This window comes from Rutidosis leptorrhynchoides, chromosome 5, assembly GCF_046630445.1.
Source record: "Rutidosis leptorrhynchoides isolate AG116_Rl617_1_P2 chromosome 5, CSIRO_AGI_Rlap_v1, whole genome shotgun sequence".
Lineage (NCBI taxonomy): Eukaryota > Viridiplantae > Streptophyta > Magnoliopsida > Asterales > Asteraceae > Rutidosis > Rutidosis leptorrhynchoides.
Window position 1 is genome coordinate 386,614,021 of NC_092337.1, and position 19,859 is coordinate 386,633,879.

At 30.7% G+C, this 19,859-nt stretch overlaps 1 protein-coding gene across 1 annotated transcript; it reads right to left on the bottom strand.

Annotated features, from left to right (window-relative positions):
- Nucleotides 1–7,270: 7,270 nt before the first annotated feature.
- On the bottom strand, nucleotides 7,271–9,675 carry LOC139850721 (uncharacterized). Its single transcript, XM_071840276.1, has 5 exons — nucleotides 9,251–9,675; nucleotides 9,103–9,139; nucleotides 8,575–8,811; nucleotides 8,415–8,462; nucleotides 7,271–7,860 (listed from the first exon to the last, which is right to left on the bottom strand). Exons 1-5 carry the CDS (start codon nucleotides 9,550–9,552, stop codon nucleotides 7,408–7,410), a joined length of 1,077 nt encoding a protein of 358 aa, XP_071696377.1. The 5' UTR covers nucleotides 9,553–9,675; the 3' UTR covers nucleotides 7,271–7,407.
- Between the last annotated feature and the right edge of the window lie 10,184 nt (nucleotides 9,676–19,859).

Genomic DNA, 19,859 nt, shown 5'->3' on the forward strand with positions numbered 1-19,859 from the left:
AAACATTGCATTCGTTTTTAAAAGACAAACTTTCATTACATCGAAAGTTGACGGCATGCATACCATTTCATAATATATCAAACTATCAATGACTTAATAATAATCTTGTTGAACTCAACGACTCGAATGCAACGTCTTTTGAAATATGCCATGAATGACTCCAAGTAATATCTTTAAAATGAGCAAATTCACAGCGGAAGATTTCTTTCATACCTGAGAATAAACATACTTTAAAGTGTCAACCAAAAGGTTGGTGAGTTCATTAGTTTATCATAATAATCATTTCCATAATTTTAATAGACCACAAGATTTCATTTTTTCCATAAATATACATCTCATATCAGGCATTTCGCAAACTGCATAGAGATAAAAATCATTCATATGGTGAACACCTGGTAACCGGCATTAACAAGATGCATATAAAATATCACCATCATTCCGGGACACCCATCGGACATGATAAAATTGAAGTACTAAAGCATGCTAAATTCCAGAATGGGGCTTGTTGGGCCCGATAGATCTATCTTTAGGATTCGCGTCAATTTGGGGGTCTGTTCCCAAATTCTTAGGCTACCAAGCTAAAAAGGGGCATATTCGGCTTCGATCATTCACCCATATAATGTAGTTTCATTTACTTGTGTATATTTCGTAAAACATTTATAAAATTGCATGTATTCTCAGTCCCAAAAATATATATTGCAAAAGCATTTAAAAATGGAGCAAATGAAACTCACTCTACAATATTTTGTAGTAAAAATATTCATACGACGATACTGAACAATGCAGGGTTGGCCTCGGATTCACGAACCTATATCATTCGTATATATATCAAAACATATACTCGTAATCGAATAATTATAGCTTTATGTAATTAATTTGTATATATATTTGATAATGATTATTATCTATTTGGTTATAAATATATATGTTTATATATATTAAAAATACTTAATTTATTATATATGGTTATTTATATAAAGATTGCTAATCTAATTAATTTATGCATATATGTAAGGTACTTATAAGTATATTTTTACATAGATAATAATGTTTGATATATATATATATAAAAAGTTGTATTTAATTATATTGATAATAACATTACTACTAATGATATTCATATTAATAATATTTTTGTTAATAATAATAATACTAATAATACTAAAAATGGTACTAATGCTAATATTAATGAAAATAATAATAAATTGTGTTATTTTCATAATAACACTAATAATAATAGTTATAATCATAATAATATTACTTGTATTGATTTTAATTATATAAATAATACTAATTCTACCTAATAATATTACTAGTAGTGATAATAATTTTTAGTAATAATCAATAATAATATCATCATTATAATTATAATTACGATAATAATCATATATGGTAATTATTACTTTTATTAGTAAAAATAATAATACTATTACTATAACACTAGTAACAATAATAATAACAACAATAATAATAATAATAATGAAAATGAAATATAAAAGTGTACACCCTTTTTCTAAAGCTTTTCCAAAAAAAAATTGCCCATGACGGGGCTCGAACCCGTGATCTCCCGCTCCCCGCTAACACCCTTAAACAACTAAGCTATTGCCCGATTTCTGATCAAACTTTATACCCAATTCTATTTAACTCGTTTTCCTTGTTTCCCTTTTTCTTCTCCTCCCTCACAATTTCCATCGACTGGTATTTCATTAAATCAGCAAAGCTTAAATAAAATTTTGATTTACGACTTGGAATTGAATTAAAATTACTGGTTGTGAGTGACCTTTAATAAAAGGACAGATAAATAAAGTAAAAAAAAATCTATCAGTAGCAGAACAGCGACGAAAAAAAAAATGATGAACACGAAATCAAACTTCAAATTCTAGCTCGTTTTAAATGGAACTTTCAACATGAAATATGTTTCAAATCTTCTCTATATTCTATCTGCATCAACAATTCAACTTAAAACATCAAAATGTATTCGAATTTACTCAAGAACAAATTGGTTGACTTTTGTAAAATTAACTTTGACTCAGAAATTAATGCTTGATATAACGAATTGATATATGAAATTTTTGCAGGAAGGTCATTTAAAATATTACTAACAAAACTGCAATTAAGGTTTTTAAAATTTGTTACAAAAATCACGCCTTTGGAAATGGAGGTAGAGACAGAGTAGTCGGTAAAAAAAATCGAATTTCTATCTTTTCATCCCAATCCTGTTATTAGAAGATTATATGGAGTTTAAGTAATGTTATAATAACTTAATTGAATCAATGATCATTTGTTTTGTAGCAATGAGAATTCAACAGGATTAGACGCAGATAAACAGAAGAGAAAATAAAAACAGAAATAAATAAAAAGGTTGAAGTGGACTGCTAACAAATTTTTGTTTGTGTTCTCTGAATTGATTCGTTTTGGTACCAGCCTAGATATAGAAGATCAATTTAACTATAGTATGATGTGTATATAAAGCTGATTCTGATTCTATGTTATATTTATATGCGATTTTTATATATAAAGCAGAATTTACCTTTTTTTATAAAAGTAATTCTATTATTTATTAAATAATACAAATACTGATTATTGTTTATTATGATAACGTAATAATAATATTTATACTAATTATCCTAATAATAATAATTTTTAGAATAATAACACCACTAGTTGTAATGATATTATTAATAATAATATTAATAATTTGTATTATCGATATATAATAATAATAAAAATAATATTAATGTTAATTATTATCTTTATAATATTAATACTGATTTCATAAAATGTATCTATATATATCATCATATATATATATATATATAAAAATATATATATATATATATATATATATATATATATATATATATATATATATATATATATATATATATATATATATATTTATTTTCTGTGTTTGTATATTTATATATATTTATTTATAGGTTATAATTAATCTTGTAAATATGGCTATAATATTAAATATCTTAATAATAATAATACAAACTTATAATATAGTAATATTAATATTACTAATGATAATAATAATAACTACTATAAAATATATAACATAATATTGTTAATAATGATAATACTGATAATACCAAATATAACAAATTACAAATAACAAATTTCATATTATAATTTTAATAATACTAATATCAATAATAATAAATGTACTAATAATATAACAATTATAATTAAACATGTAATTACATTTAATATATAAAGATTACTATTTATTACTTATGTATTATTATATGATAATATTTATTGAATATTTATTTACAATATAATAACTATTGATAGTAATTATATATACACATATATATATATATATATATATATATATATATATATATATATATATATATATATATATATATATATATATATTGATAATAACATTATATATATATATATATATATATATATATATATATATATATATATATTCTTTTTAATAGTAACTTATTTACTCTATTTCTTATTTTACATTTTTTAATTCTAATTGATTAAAGGTATTTTATTAATTCAAAATATTATATATATATATATATATATATATATATATATATATATATATATATATATATATATATACTTATATTTATATGTATATTTACATATTTGTTATACACAATTGTTCTTGTATCGTTGAGCACGGTCAAAAGGGTAATTGAATATAGTTTCAAAATTTGTGAGACTTAACAATACAGACTTTGCTTATCGTGTCGATATCTTATTAAGATTTAGGTTTAAATTTGGTCGAAAATTTCCGGGTCGTCACATGGTTCCTGGTTTTGTTTAGTATGACGGGTTAATAAATAACAGGGAATCGAAGGGAAAGGAAAATAAGTGTGGTAGAAGCATTTTAACTTGATGGTTTAACAGAAATATCAAAACAATTATTGGTGGTCCTTGTGGGTGTTGTCGTGAAAAAAAAAATATAAATGGTGGAAGGTGGTTGTGACCGGTGAGATGTGAATTCAAGTGGTGGTCTTTGGTTGCCACAAGGAGGTAGCAATAAGTATCTCACGACACTCGGAAAGGATGGTTCGACTTAGTGATGAAGATGGGTTTAATGATGTTGGTTCGAATAAGAGAATAAACATGGACGGTAACAAGTTTGGTGTTATTCGAATGATGGTGATTACAGTGAACCAAAAATTAATGAATTTTATGGGTTTGTTCTTGTCTCAAGTAATTCAAAAGGTGGTGGGTTTGTGTTCATTTGATGAGTAGATTAAACAAAGAAAGAAGAAGAATGCAAAGAGTGATGGTTTGGAAGTCGGAATCGGTTAACAGAACATATATGTATATGTGTTTATCAACTTGATATTCATCATTGCACACTTTACATGAGAAATAGAGAATAGATTAGTCAAAAATAGTGTAAGCAAAAGAATGAAAGAAAGGTGGTGGTTCTTCCAAGTGGGTTTCAAGATGATGTTAATGATTCATGGTTTATGTTGATTACGTTTTTGGTTAACATCATGAACCGAAATCAGAAATAGTTTAGCAACGGAGAAGAAGTAATTAAAGAAAGTAATGGTGTTTTGTTCTTGGTTGTAATCGTGAGAGAGTAGTATAAGGAATAAGAAAGATGGTTTGGTTGTTTATAGAAAATGAAATTAGAAAGTGGTGCAAGTGGTGAATGAATATGTGTACATATGTATCTATCTATATAACATAGATATTACTCCGTAAACAACAAAATTAGTAACCATATAAATATAATAATAATATTCAGAAACATGTGAATTTGAAGAACAGTGAAGCAGCCAGAGGTTTGGAGTATTCTACCGACAGTTTCCACGGACTGTGTATCGTGCGAAATCAGTGGCGGATAAAAGTGTTCAAAAAATCCCATATTTTTAAATTAGCTATATTTATTTATTTTGGTAATCATGATATAAAATTCGATCATTAATTTATTAAATAAAAATTTCATTAATTATTCACTCTCAACCCCAAGTAAAATATAAAAAGTTTTAAAATTCACCAAATAGTTCCTAAATACATTTTTAATAAGCCTAAAATTTATATTACTCATTTTCGGATCACCGTTTATTTTAAAATCACATAAGATCGAATTTAACTTGATTAATATCCATCGAATGGCAATTGAGTGTTACAGTTGTTTACTAAATAGATTCGAAATCACAAAATATATATTCAATATACTTTATATATATATATATATATATATATATATATATATAGTGGTAGGATCAAGAGGGAAGTAACCATTCGGGGGGAAGCGGGGGGAAGCAAAAACTTTTTTTTTTTCATTTTTTGAAAAAACTTTGTTCACGAACATTATAGATGAGATGAAAATATGAACATTTAGTAGAGACACTTTATGATAAATGTTTTTATTTTGGCGGGAAAACGCTCGAAGAAGTAATATATAACAATTATCGTGTTTTTCGAGCGTATTTTGAGATTTTAGCTATTGGGGTTTAGATATTAGGGTTTAGATATTAGGGTTTATAGGGTTTAGATATTAGGGTTTATAAATTTAGGGTTTATAAATTTAGGGTTTAGGGTTTAGATTTAGGGTTTAGATTTAGGATTTAGATTGAGTTTTTAACACGAGCGGTTTAGAGTTTAGGGTTTAGGGTTTAGGGTTTAGGGTTTGGTGTTTTGAGTTTATGGAATAAACCCAAAACACCAAACCCTAAACCCTAAACCGTAAACCCTAAACCCTAAACTCTAAATCGGGCTAAATTTTATTTCACAAAACATGAAAAAAAAACGTTCACATTCTTCACGAACAATATTATCTTGAATGTTATTTTTGTCGATCGTTTTTCCGCCTAAATAATAACATTCATCACGAAGTGTCTCTTCTAAATGTTCAGATTTTTGTGTGATCTTGATGCCGGAAAAAAAAAATTCAAAAAAAAACGAAAAAAAAAATTATTTTGCTTCCCCCCGATTGGTTACTTCCCCATTGATCCTGCCCCTATATATATATATATATATATATATATATATATATATATATATATATATACTTTTTTTTTTTTCCTTCCCCCCGATTGGTTACTTCCCCATTGATCCTGCCCCTATATATATATATATATATATATATATATATATATATATATATATATATATATATATATATATGTTTTAAATAATAGTTATCATAATATCGTATTTTTATTTTTATTTCACATAATTACTTTTAATAACAACAACATATAATATTTCAAATTATATTCCAATTATTATTTATATATAAATATAAATATATACACACATATATTTATAATTAATTGTTCGTGAATCGTTGGAAATAGTCAAAGGTCAAATGTATACATGAACACAATTCAAAGTTTTTGAGATTTCAAGATTACAGACTTTGCTTATTGTGTCGAAATCATTTAAAGATTAAGTTTAAATTTGATCGAAAATTTTCGGGTCGTCACACTGATTTGGGTGGGTGTCCTGACACTCGTAGATCCACCTCGGGTTATTGTGTATTTTTTGGGGATAACTTGATCTCCTGGTCATCTAAGCGCCAACCCACTCTTTCTCGATCTAGTGCAGAAGCAGAATATCGTGGTGTTGCTAATGTCGTCTCTGAAACGTGCTGGATTCGTAATCTACTACTTGAGTTACATTGCGCTATTCACAAGGCCACTATTGTATATTGTGATAATCTCAGTGCTATTTATTTAGCTGGGAATCCGGTTCAACATCAACGTACTAAACATATCGAGATGGATATTCACTTTGTTCGGGAAAAAGTTGCTCAAGGATTGGTCCGTGTTCTCCACGTTCCTTCTCGCTATCAAATTGCCGATATATTCACCAAAGGCCTTCCTCGCGTATTATTTGATGACTTTCGTGACAGTCTCAACGTCCGTCCACCTCCCGCTTCGACTGTGGGGGTATAATAGCAGGCATATAGTTATATGTAATTAGAATATTACTTGTGATAGCAAGGAGGATTGTGATACAAGTAATTGTAATTATAGAATGATTGTGTTTCCTAAATTAGATAAAGGCTAGGTCTATATAAACACCTCTATAAATAGAGGGATTCATGGAATGTAATGCAACAATTACTAATTATATCAGTCATCTGTCAGATTTCTCCTATCATACAAATAAGCGATAAGCGATTGACTATAAAAACCAACATCTTCTGCTTTTTATATATAAATTTTTTAACATTATGTGGCATGCATGAACTCATTGAAGCTAGCAAATAGTCTTAGAAATAATATCCAAATGTTATGTATACCATCCAAATCTTCCTCATTTCATATAATAACGAATCAAACAGATAATAACATATGCCATACAACATCAAACCATGCATAGATTCAAGATTTGTAGTTTTAAGATTAGTACATAATCAAAAACAAAAACTACACATCTAATTTCTTACTCTATCTATCCGAATATCCGATCAACGCTCTTTCTACCTCTTTCAAACTGTTGAAGATCAACGCTTTTTCTTGACTTTTCAACAACAACATCCACACTTCGTCTTGCCCTCTCCATTTGATCAATCGACATCCTCATTTTTTCAACTTTCATTTGTTTTTCAGTGCTTTTTCTTGGTTTTTCTCTTCTGTCGGTGCTCTTTCTTGACGCTTCAAACACATCGGTGCTCCTCCTTGGTGGTTCATAATGGTGGTCCGTACTTCTCCTTGAACTACTGTGCCTATGTGATGGTGATTTTTCGACCGTTGATATGAACTTTTTTAGATGCCTTATGTACTCTGGATATAGCTCTAAATCGCAATGGTTCCCACCTTTGATCCAAAGCGGTTCGTATTTCTCTTTGCAAAGTTCCCAAAGTTGCTTCCCGTGACTAAAATCAACGACTTCATCTGCTGTGCCCTGCACAACAAATGATCCATACACCATCAATTACACCACCAACTATATGCAATATAATATTGTACAGTACAATACTCTAAAGCATATTTAGTAATGTACAAAATTTGCATTAATTTACCTATGAATTACCTATTACCTAAAGCTTTTCGCACTAATAAACATCATTAAGTCTCTTTAAAAATCACTTTTAGTATATTTAATCATTACAAAGAAGAAGGTGGCAATCATTTAGAAATTAGTTGAGATATTAAATCAGGCCATAACATAACATGGAGGTGGTAGGGGCCATCATCTACAAAACTCCAAGGACCAAATAATGGCAGTCGGTATGATCTAAAGCAAAGTTAATCATAAATCAACAAAATATATTTAGATAAGGATTTTGAGAAAAGGTCCATTTATGTGATTAGAATCTTTCAATACATTATTTGGTTGCAACAAATTTATATCCATCCATACGTAATATACTAAGTGACAGAAACTGATCATTCTACTAACCTAACCAATATTGCAAAAAATACAAGATGGATCACAAACAGAATTTGCAGACTTACATGAATGATAAGGACAGGACAATCGATGAGAGGGGCTTTTTCGATATTCTGCGAAACAAAAATATAAAAATAAATAAATAAGATGATAAAAATGGTTAGGATATAGCATTATCCATGGTGTAAATGGGTTAGGATACTTGATCAAAACAAGTAATAGTACCTTGTAAATGTCGAACCAATATGTACGTTTAACAGGATACATGACTCTTAATCCAGAGAGTATAGGACTATGAAGAACAACAGCTCTTAAACGAGGAAGGCGAACGGCTAAATCCAAAGTGGGCCCACTTCCAACCGATTGGCCATACAACACGATATCTTCCTGTTTAGTTCCATAACTCTCGTCAAGACACTTGTAGACCGCTTCAATATCCGCATACGTATTATTCTCACTTGGCTGCACCACACCAGATATATATAATTACATTAACTACCTTTCAAAAATATATAGATGACTACTTTTATAAGGACCACTAATAAAAGATGCTTGAATGTGCATTTTTGAAACTAATTACAACAATTTGAATAAATAAGATGAAGTTGATTAATTATTTTAGCTGTAAATATTAACAAATTTTTTTTTTTTTTAAATGTAAAATTCATTATAAATTACTCGTTTGTTTGTTTGTTTGTTTTTTTTTTTTTTTTTGAATAAAGATTAACAAAAAATCTAGGTTTAATTTACTACCTTCCCTGATGATTGTCCATAACCAGAATAGTCATACCTGCAAATATATTAAATTAATCAATGTAGCTATAAATAGAGTGCAAAATACCTATGATCTAGAATTAATCAACAAAACTTGATAAAACAGTAAATTAATTATATTACTTACCCCATAATATTGACACGTAAGCGAATACTAAGTTCAATAAAGAGCTCATAGATTTGACCTAAATCTGCAGCATTACCATGAGAATATAAAACAGTTAAAGTAGCCATTGGGTGTCGTACATAAACGGCAGCGATCTCCGAACCTTTTCGAGTTGTTAGTTTAAGGATTTCGACGTTTTCGCGGTGAGGAAATGGTGTAAGAAGTAATAAACCAGTAAGATCATCTTTTACCAGCTTGTATGATGGTGGATTTGGCGGGAAGAATGCAAATTTTGCAGCCATTGATGACGTCATCCCACCCATAATATTAATATGTATGTGTGTTTGTGTAAGTAAAGATGTTGAAGTGTGAATGAATGATGAAATTAGTGGCAGAGTGTGTAATCCTCAGAAAACATTGGAGAAAAAAGAAGGGTGAATATTATACTTTTTATTTATTTATTGAGGGGGGGATTTGGGTGAAATGAGAATGAGAAATTTGAGTTGGGCGGCTGTTGGGATGGGGGCAATGGGCATGAAAAGGGGTGGGGGTGGGGCACCCTGTGCGCACATGGATGCTAATGTTGTCACATTCTTTTGGTATTAAAGATTATGAATTAAATAGTACTCTACTATCTACTACTCTTTAGTGATTGATAAATTTTTTTTTTTTTTTTTTGAAAAGCAAAAATATTATTATTATTATATGGAATATTACAATACAAGTCCCTATATGCTTTTATACAATGCTATAAACGAAACGGATCAGCTGAGAAAATATGGAATAATTATCTGAACTTATGATCGGGGGAGACGTAGACTAGATAACACTACGAGGGACGAACTTGCGTAAAAGAACAACAAGCGGGGAAGGAGGGGACAACCGTGCCGATCAAGCGACTACAAAGTTGACACACAACCAACCCATTTAATCTAACCCACATAGGCTATATAGAATAACGAAACCATCCCGATTTGAATTAAGTTATGTTAACCGACGCCTATGCGGTTTGAAGGAGGTGACACGTAAAATGACGGGTTGAGTAGCCATTGATGCCAATCGATAGGTGTTTTCTTCCGTGAACGATTTGAGATCCAGCTAAAGCTTTGAGATTGGATCTCGGAGATTATCACAGCGGGGTTCCATATTTTTCCGGAAAAAATCTTTAAGTTCCTATGTTTCCAAATAATGTAGCACGCAATCCATTTAGCAGCTTGCCATATTGAAGAACCAATGGAATTATGTGATATGCCTTGATCCGAGATGATGGCATCATTGATGTTAGAGATACTTATGTTGTTTTGATTCCACCAATCGAGAAATTGTATCCATATTGAAGATACTTTTTGACAATTTAACAACGCGTGATCAATGGTTTCAATTTGGTGCTCACATAAGGGACATAAGATGGTGTGAAGGTCAATTCCTTTTTTATCGAGTTCGCTTCTAACCGGGATTTTTTGTTGAACGGCCCTCCATGAGAAAATGAATATCTTTTGTGGAACGAATTTGTTTTGAGGTAGTGAAAGGTTTCTAGAGTTTGTGCCGTATTTAAGCTTATTGATCAGATTTGACAGTGCTGCTGAAGTGTAGATGCCGGATGTGTCAAGGGAACATTTCCATGAGTCGGGGCGATCTGAAATAATAACAGATGTTATTAGGTTGTTGAGCTCCGTGAGATAATCCTTTGCACGACCACTAGGAGGGCGGGACCAATCCCAATTACCGATCGAGGTAGAGTTAACGTTCATTATTCTATCAGCAACAGTTGCTTCTTTGCGGGATTCCAACATGAATAGTCTATGAAATGTATCTTTTAAGCACTCAGATCCGATCCATATATCATGCCAGAAGCTTATTGATGTGCCATTTCCTATGCGCTTTGAAATCGAGGATGTGAAGGTTGTGCCTATATTGTCAGCAACTTTTCCAGCTTTAATAATCTCTTTCCAAATGGTGCGACCTGAAATGTTCCTGCACAAAAAGTTAGTATCCAACCCTCCCCCCGGCCCATAAATGCTTTTGATTATTTTTACCCATAATGCATTATCTTCGTTTTTAAAACGCCACCACCATTTACAAAGTAATGATATGTTTTTAGCAAAGAGGGACCCCACGTTTAAACCCCCACAATCGTATGGCAAAATTATTTGGTCCCATTTGATCCAATTAATTTTATTATCGTTTGAAGATCCTCCCCAGAAGAATTTCCGTCTTTTAGATTCAAGTACCTTAAGGATAGCGGATGGTGCATGAAATAAGGAGAAGTAGTATAATGGGATACTACTAAGAATTGATTTGATGGTCGTAAGTCGACCTCCGAAAGAAATAGATTTAGCAGCCCAATCCGAAAGAAATAGATTTAGTGATTGATAAATTTGAATTCACTCTCCCTCTTGGCTTACTTTTTACTCCACGACTTTCTATATTATGTGTCCGAATAGAGTGAATTTGAGCTGAGTAACTCGAATTGTTAAGAGTTGGGGTCGAGCTGACTTTAAACGAGCTCAAGCGTGAGATTAAACATATTTTGTGTCTCTTTGAGGCTTTAACTTTCATATCAAACTCAAACATGCTCGAAAGTCTAAATAAACCTTTTATTACATACGTTATTTATTATTTTTATAATCTTATATGAGTAATAGAGTAAATACAAATTAGAGTATAATCTATGTATCTAGCTACCAATCGTCTATACATTATATAAAACAAGGTTTAGATTTGTTTTTATGAAATAACCACATTAATTTAAACTATTAAATGCTTAGGTGTAAAAATTTTATAGTTATGAAATAATATATACAGATCTAAGATTTAGATAATGACATATTTTTAATTTTAGATAATTTATTATATACAATAATTTCAAAATTAATACACGAATAACAATCTTTAGTAAATATGGAATTACTTGATAATATTAATCTTTAGTGAATATGGAATTACTTGAAATACTCATTTAATTTAATTTAATTGTAATTAAATTATGGTAGTAATAAATTGATCCTTAAGTTTTTTCCTACAAGTTTACTCTTTATTTTTCCCATTTACTATCAAAAACAATCCATTTTGAACACAACTATATTCACCAGGTCTGATTACACAAGTCACTTCTAAAAGAACAATAACATTTTATCTCAAAATAATTAGAATACTTCAATGAAAGAACATAAATTATTATTATCCCTATCTGTCATACTGATGTGCATCACTACTATACTAGTCTTCTTTTATGGCTACCTCGTATGGTTGCATCTCCCTAGGCGCACATAACTCTTACAGGTACATATGTCCGCATTATTTCGTTTGGATGAGCAGTTCTGGCCGGAGGTCCTTTAGGAAGCAATCTCTTGGCTCTCGAGTAGAGGGAGGGACGATCTTATCTAGTCGCGGGTTCTATACCCGCAAGTGGAGTAAGGATTTTCTTCTAGTCTAGAGTACGAGGAATGATTGTCTACACTCCACCTCCCCCATACCCTACATTCGTGGGATTGGGTATTGTTGTTGTTGTTGTTGTTGTTGTTGTTGTTGTTGCATGGCAAGATTCGTCGGTTCAGTTCTATCGAATTATCGTCTTGAATTTCCATTCACATTACAACCGGTCCTTCAACTTCGGCTTACTTTACACAACGACCCCTCGAGTTTTCACTTTTCCGAGGGTAAAAAAACGTAATTATATAACTATATTAAAATAAAAGAAACTAATTCCACCCGAATTTTTAACGGGCCCGATCTTCTCGCTCGGTGCGAGTTAAATTTTTCAGAGACCACCGTTCAACTCGAAAAAATCTGATGAACACAACACGACTAACTATACGCGAAACGGACATCGTTAAAAAAAACACTAAATAACGGGCCCTATATTCTCGCTCGGTGCGAGTTAAATTTTTCCGAGACCACCGTTCAACTCGAAATAATTTTACGAACACAACGAGACTAACTATACGCGAAACGGACATCGTTAAAAAAAACACTAAATATTTCGGGCTGTATTTCATACATATACATACATGTTCAACAAACAACCCAACCTACTAGATATATTAGGTACCAAACAACGTATATCCAAATTCGATCGCGCGTTGAAAATTCAACTGCAGCAACGCGCGGTCGAATTATTTTCTAGTAATGGCGTATTTTTAATTTTAGATAATTTATTATATACAATAATTTCAAAATTAATACACGAATAACAATCTTTAGTAAATATGGAATTACTTGATAATATTAATCTTTAGTGAATATGGAATTACTTGAAATACTCATTTAATTTAATTGTAATTAAATTATGGTAATAAATTGATCCTTAAGTTTTTCCTAAAAGTTTACTCTTTATTTTTCCCATTTACTATCAAAAACAATCCTTTTTGAACACAACTATATTCACGAGGTCTGATTACACAAGTCACTTCTAAAATAACAATAACATGAAACATTTATCTCAAAATAATTAGAATATACTTCAATGAACAACTAGAACACAATTTGATTAGCATGTTTACTTCATTAGTTCCCTATTTAACTACATAAGTTTCGTGAAAATTTAATATAAAAATTAAATATGACATTATTATATATTGACAAAATTTCATTCCTCGTCCCTGAACTTTACATCAACTTTGACTCCATGTCCTTTTTCTTTTTTTTTTATGCATCCCTCGTCCCTAATGTATCAGAAATCTACATCCCTCGTCCTCCCGTCTATTTTCTGTCAATTTCAGCCGTTTGTTCAGTCATGTGCAAAGCATGTGAGGGTAATTTGGTCTTTGCATTTTATTTATTTTCTTTATTATTTAACTTATCTTTTCATCTTCATCATCTCATCTTCATCATTCCCAAATTAAAAACCCTAATTTTATACTTTTATAAAATCAACAAATTAAATTATAAATGTATACAAAAAAGTTCCACCTTCAACAAATCAACAAATCTAATAATGATGGTTGAATAATCATCGATTTGAACCAAAACACTCAGATAATTTTCATATAGTACTTGGCATTAACAGCACTTCACAATTGTCTCACCAAACAAGATAAATAATTTATAAATAATTTTATAAATTCATAGATCATCGTTTGCTATAAATAATTTTAATAAAGTTTACAGGCAAAATTGTTAAACAAAAGCAATACGTACAGATCATCGTTTGCTATCGTAATCAACAATCTCTTTATCAGTAACAGATATCGAGAGTTGAACAATAGACCTACCAATCGAATTAATCCAGTCTTCTCAATGGAAAATTGTTGCTGGAAAATTAAACCTGCAACTCTTGAGGTTTTCGTTGACGGTGGTAGCGGTGGTGACTTCATGGCTTCTCTGGCGACCATAAATTAAATCAGGTCCTGTTTGCGAAGCACTTACTAGTTCGTAGTACTTGCCGGAGTCAGACGAACAAAAAAAGGAAACAAATAACAGATCTGGAAAATAGCAAACGGATCTGGGAAATAGTAAGCAGATCCGAAAAGGACCGAACTTGAATCGACGACGGTGGTTGTTGGTTTAACGGAATCAGACGACTGAAAGGAACGATTCATATGATGATGATGAGCCGTGTAATTTGAATTTGGATTTAATTTTGTATGTCTTAAAACAATTCATGTCTAAGTTTGAAGGTTATAATAGTTTGAAGATGAAGGTGCTGTGATAAAGATGAATCTGTAATTGTTTTTGAATGATGAGAGAGCATATGTTATTAAAAGAAATAAATAAAACACAAAAATTACATTCCTCGTCTCTTTTCCAAAATTACCCTCACATGCTCTGCACGTGATAGGAGGGTAACGGCAAAATAGACAGAAAATAGACGGGAGGACGAGGGATGTAGATTTCTGATACATTAGGGACGAGGGATGCATAAAAAAAAGAAAAAGGACATGGAGTCAAAGTTGATGTAAAGTTCAGGGACGAGGAATGAAATTTTGTCTTATATATTCAATAGAAAATATAAATTCACACAAATTATAAAATTATAAAATTATAAATCTTAAAACTATAATTTCAAATTTAACATTAACATAATAAAAATGAAACGATTCAAAATCAAACATAAAAGAAAAAATAAAAAACATTAATAAAACTTGGAAGTTGAACCGCATGTTGGGATCAAAATCCAGTTCAATCACATAAAAACCTTTTCTTGTTTCTTATTTCTTATTGGTAAACCCAAAATAAATGAATACCCACAACACAAATTTAATTTCTTAAAGATATGGATTACTCTGATTCAAATCTAATCATGATTATCTACTCTCCTGAAGAAACTCAACAATCTAATATTGAGTCAAAAGTCAAACCACGCACCTGAACCGTTCTTACGCATCAAATATCTAGAATCGCGGTTGTCTTCGGATTCGTACGCATCTCCGGCCGAACTTCGTGCATTCCGTTACCTTCATCGAGATATCGTCACGGACCTTCGTTCCATGAAGTCACCGGAGTGAACATTAAAAAATTGAAAGGGGGTGATCCCATTCGTCGTTCGCAACCGGTGACTAGAATCGTTCGTAACCAAAACAAAGATGTTTACAAGAGAAGAGGTAATAAAATGACGAAAATACCCTTACGTGCAACGCATGTGACCAATTTTAACAAACATATTTAACGTCTGGTAGGTGGAGGCATTATCTTAAATTATAGTTACTGGCGTTGTAAAAAAGTTGTAGGGACTGAACCTGTAATCTTTTACAAACTACATGGAATGTTCTTATGATATTGTCATATATAAAGGATTATAAGAGTGCTCTCAATGGTGACAGAGTTTCTTTCAGGACTAACCAATCATTCAGCGCCACATCAGCACCTCCATCCCACTTCCTTCTCAGAACTAAATCGAGGACTAAACACTCCCAACAGTGACACTCCTTCCTCACCCACCATATTAATTAATTAATCAATTGTACAAGACCACTAGCAAAAAGTATCACAAAATTCAGCACACTTCCGTCCTGAAATGTGATTAAAATAGACGAACGGAGAGACGAGGGAGCTGGGCGAAGGGCTGGGCGGGGTGGTGGGCGGATTCGTGCCATCAACTTCTTGCTGGGCGGACTCCTGGACGAGCTGTTGGGAGCAGCCTAATTATAAGTTTATAACTATCTATATCTATATACTTATATAAAAAAGAGATTTGTTTAGCTTACTTGTCAACAAAACCATTTTTTAAGGGATTAATGACATGTGGAATTTACACATGTCAAATTCTCAATGGTTGTGATTAAAATCTATTAAATAAATGATTAATAACAATATTAGAGAATAAAGAAACTAATAAAAACAATGAGAGCAATTTAGTACGGGTAATTTTAAGAGATTGTTGTAAATAACCAATTAAAAAAAATATGTTTAATTATAGTAGAACACATATATCTTTATAACAACTCACAAGTCAAATATAATAGTAAACAACCTCTTACTCTATAGCAAGCCATATAGATAAATTACTACTTCTTACGATACATATTCATTATTGTGTCGTTATTCATTTGTATGTCATTATTTTGAACCAAGATCGCTAGAGAAAAAAAATTATGTTTTTATGTAACTAATCTTCAAATAGATTTTGAGTAGTCGTGCAACGCACGGGCTCAAAAACTAGTAGTCGTATATTAAGCTCAAAATTAGTCGATCTCGAGATTTTTGACTTTTAAACAAGCCGAGTTCGAGCCTAGTCGGGTCCAACTCAACTCGAACTGTCTATACTTTTTTTTAGTGGCAACTAGGAGTAACTGGCGAGGTCAAATGCGATGTGGTCACCCACACACTCATCTGATCATTTCCTTGGTACGAATCATTACAATCGTATTGCCCATCAGGAGGAAATTAACTCTCACGACGAATCCATACGGACATGGCTTGTGGTAAAACCCCATCGGGTGAGGATCGAACGCAAGATGTTCGCAACCTCTGAGACCCATAAAATGAGCGGGTAACAACAAGGGAAACGGAGTCGAACTCTTTAAATTTAAACAAGCCGAACTCGAGCCTAATTAAGCTCAGACTCGGCTAGACTCGTTTACATGCAAAAAGCAGAGTGAATGATGGTTCGAAATATCATCCGTAGGATGTGTGAATACAACACGTTGTGTTGAGTTGAATTTTATGTGAAGATAATTTGTTACATATGGCGTGTCGACACTAAAATGTCATTACTTAGTTTTAAGGTCACCTATCAATCATGTGGCTTTGTAATCAGGACCACATAAAAAAGGTCACTGCTTTACCAAACACGACAGAGTTTGGGGTCAAGCCAACGAATCCTAGAAGAACTCTATAGTGACTATGTAGGTCTTTATAGGACTTTACAATAAAAAAAACCAAATCCTAAGTTACCTAAATAAAATTGGTGATAATAATCAAATAAATATTTAAATGATATCGGATGATCATTGACGTAATGGTATAAAGATGACCTTACCCGGATCCAAAGTGGGATTAACACTAAAACCACGTTTAATAAAACGAAATAATTTATCGTTGAATGATCCATAATTTGAATGATTTGCAGTATTTAAATAAATTTGATTATGAATGTAAATGAACTTTGATAATCATACCCAAAATGTATTGTTTGTTAGTAGTACTTGTCTTTAAAAAAGTATATCACATTCAACATAAGCACCAAAATTTATGCTCCATAACACGTACATAATAACAAAGTAAATTTAAAAAATAGAAAAATGACAACCATAACCTTTGCAAAGTTTATATATTCAATATAAAATACATATTTTCATGAATAAGTTAACCCCTTAAATTTAATTATAGAATTCACATTATAATATGAAAATTAACAATTTACAATAAATACGTAAATGTAGCCCTTAAGGTTACGTTTACCATTTTTTAAAATTATTTATAAACTTATTATATTAAATAAACGAACATACTTCCTTTCAAAAAATAAAATAAAAATAAATAAACAAGCCTATTGATCTATTTGAACAATATATTATTTTATTTTTATTTTTGTTACAAACTTACAATGATGTGCACTTGTGGATCAAAAAGAAGATTTATCATTATATACAAGCACAAAAGAAAGAATGCATCATGATTTAAATCCATTTCCTTTGATGAAGTGTCATATTCTCTCGCTTCTTTATGGTTCAATTTGATAGCTAATTCTCACTTTCTTGAAATCTTGTAGCACAAACCGTTAGATATAAGTAAATTTCAAATGATGGAGCGTGAGAACTTGTTTTCATGGTAGTGTAAAAGTAGATATGGGCATGAAAAGTCATAATAAGTATAGACAATAGTGGGTTAATTTTGACTTCTATCTAGTTTGTCATTGCACCATATACACGCAAACTTGGCATTTTTTTTTGCAAAAGCTTTTGTAAGATTTGCTAACATTTTAAATCAGAACGTAATTACGCCAACAGTCCCTGTGATTTGTATAGATTTCACGCTCATTCCATGTACTATTGTTCTAGCTATGGCGGCGAATTTAAGATGAAAATCCAATGAGGTTCTAATTTTTTTCTAAAGCTAATTATATTTAAAGAATACTTTAGTGATTGTTTAGCTTAAAAAAAAAACATAGATTTCAAAATTATATGGGATCTCATAGTTAAATTTAGTGATGTCCTACACAATTTGATTATTACATTGTGAGAAATATTCAAATGAAACCAAATTTTAAGTTGAAATTCAAGGGACCAATCAGAGTGCGACAAGTGACGCGATAATCACATGTGATTGGAAAAAAAAATATTTAAAAAAAAAATTTAATTTTTTTTTTCGAAATTTTTTTTCTTTTTTCGAATTTTTTTTAATCACATGTGATTGGATTTGACATGCAGTAAATCACATGTGATTCTGCATGCCAATCACATGTGATTGTAAAACCCAATCACATGTGATTCTGCATGTCAAATTCAATCACATGTGATTGAAATTTTTTTTTTTTTATAGTAAAATGACGATTTTCAGTTAATTTGTGCTAAAACCTTTAAACACCAAGTTTTTGATCAAATCACCGAATTAAAGTCTGAAATTTTGAAGATATGATCACGAAACGCTAACAAACTTGATCAAATCACCAAATTAAAGTCGCTTTCCGGTTGAAATTTTTTTTAGAAAAAAAAAATTTTGAATTTTTTTTGAAAAAAAATTTTGAATTTTTTTTTTCAATCACATGTGATTGGATTTGACATGCAGAATCACATGTGATTGTGTTTTACAATCACATGTGATTGGCTTTACAATCACATGTGATTTGATTTGAAATGCTAAATTTTAAAAAAAAAATTAAAAAAAAAAAAATTTCACAAAAAATTGGAAAAAAAATATTTAATTTTTTTTTTTTTAATTTTGTTTTTTCAATCACATGCGATTGTTGCGCTACATGTCGCACTCTGATTGGTCCGTTGAATTTCAAGCAAATTATTGGATTCAAGAGATTATAACTCATTACATTGTATAAAAACATTCAAAAATAGTTGAGTCATAGGACCCCACTTCATCTTAATTAGAATCGCCTCTAGCTATGACAGTCCTTATAGTTTGCATGTTTTGCACGTATATATATTCCTTAAAGTTGACGGAGGTTAGAAAAATCCGTTATATCTCCTCACATGACAATCATGTGAGGGCATATCCGTCGTTTCTCTTTCACTTTGTC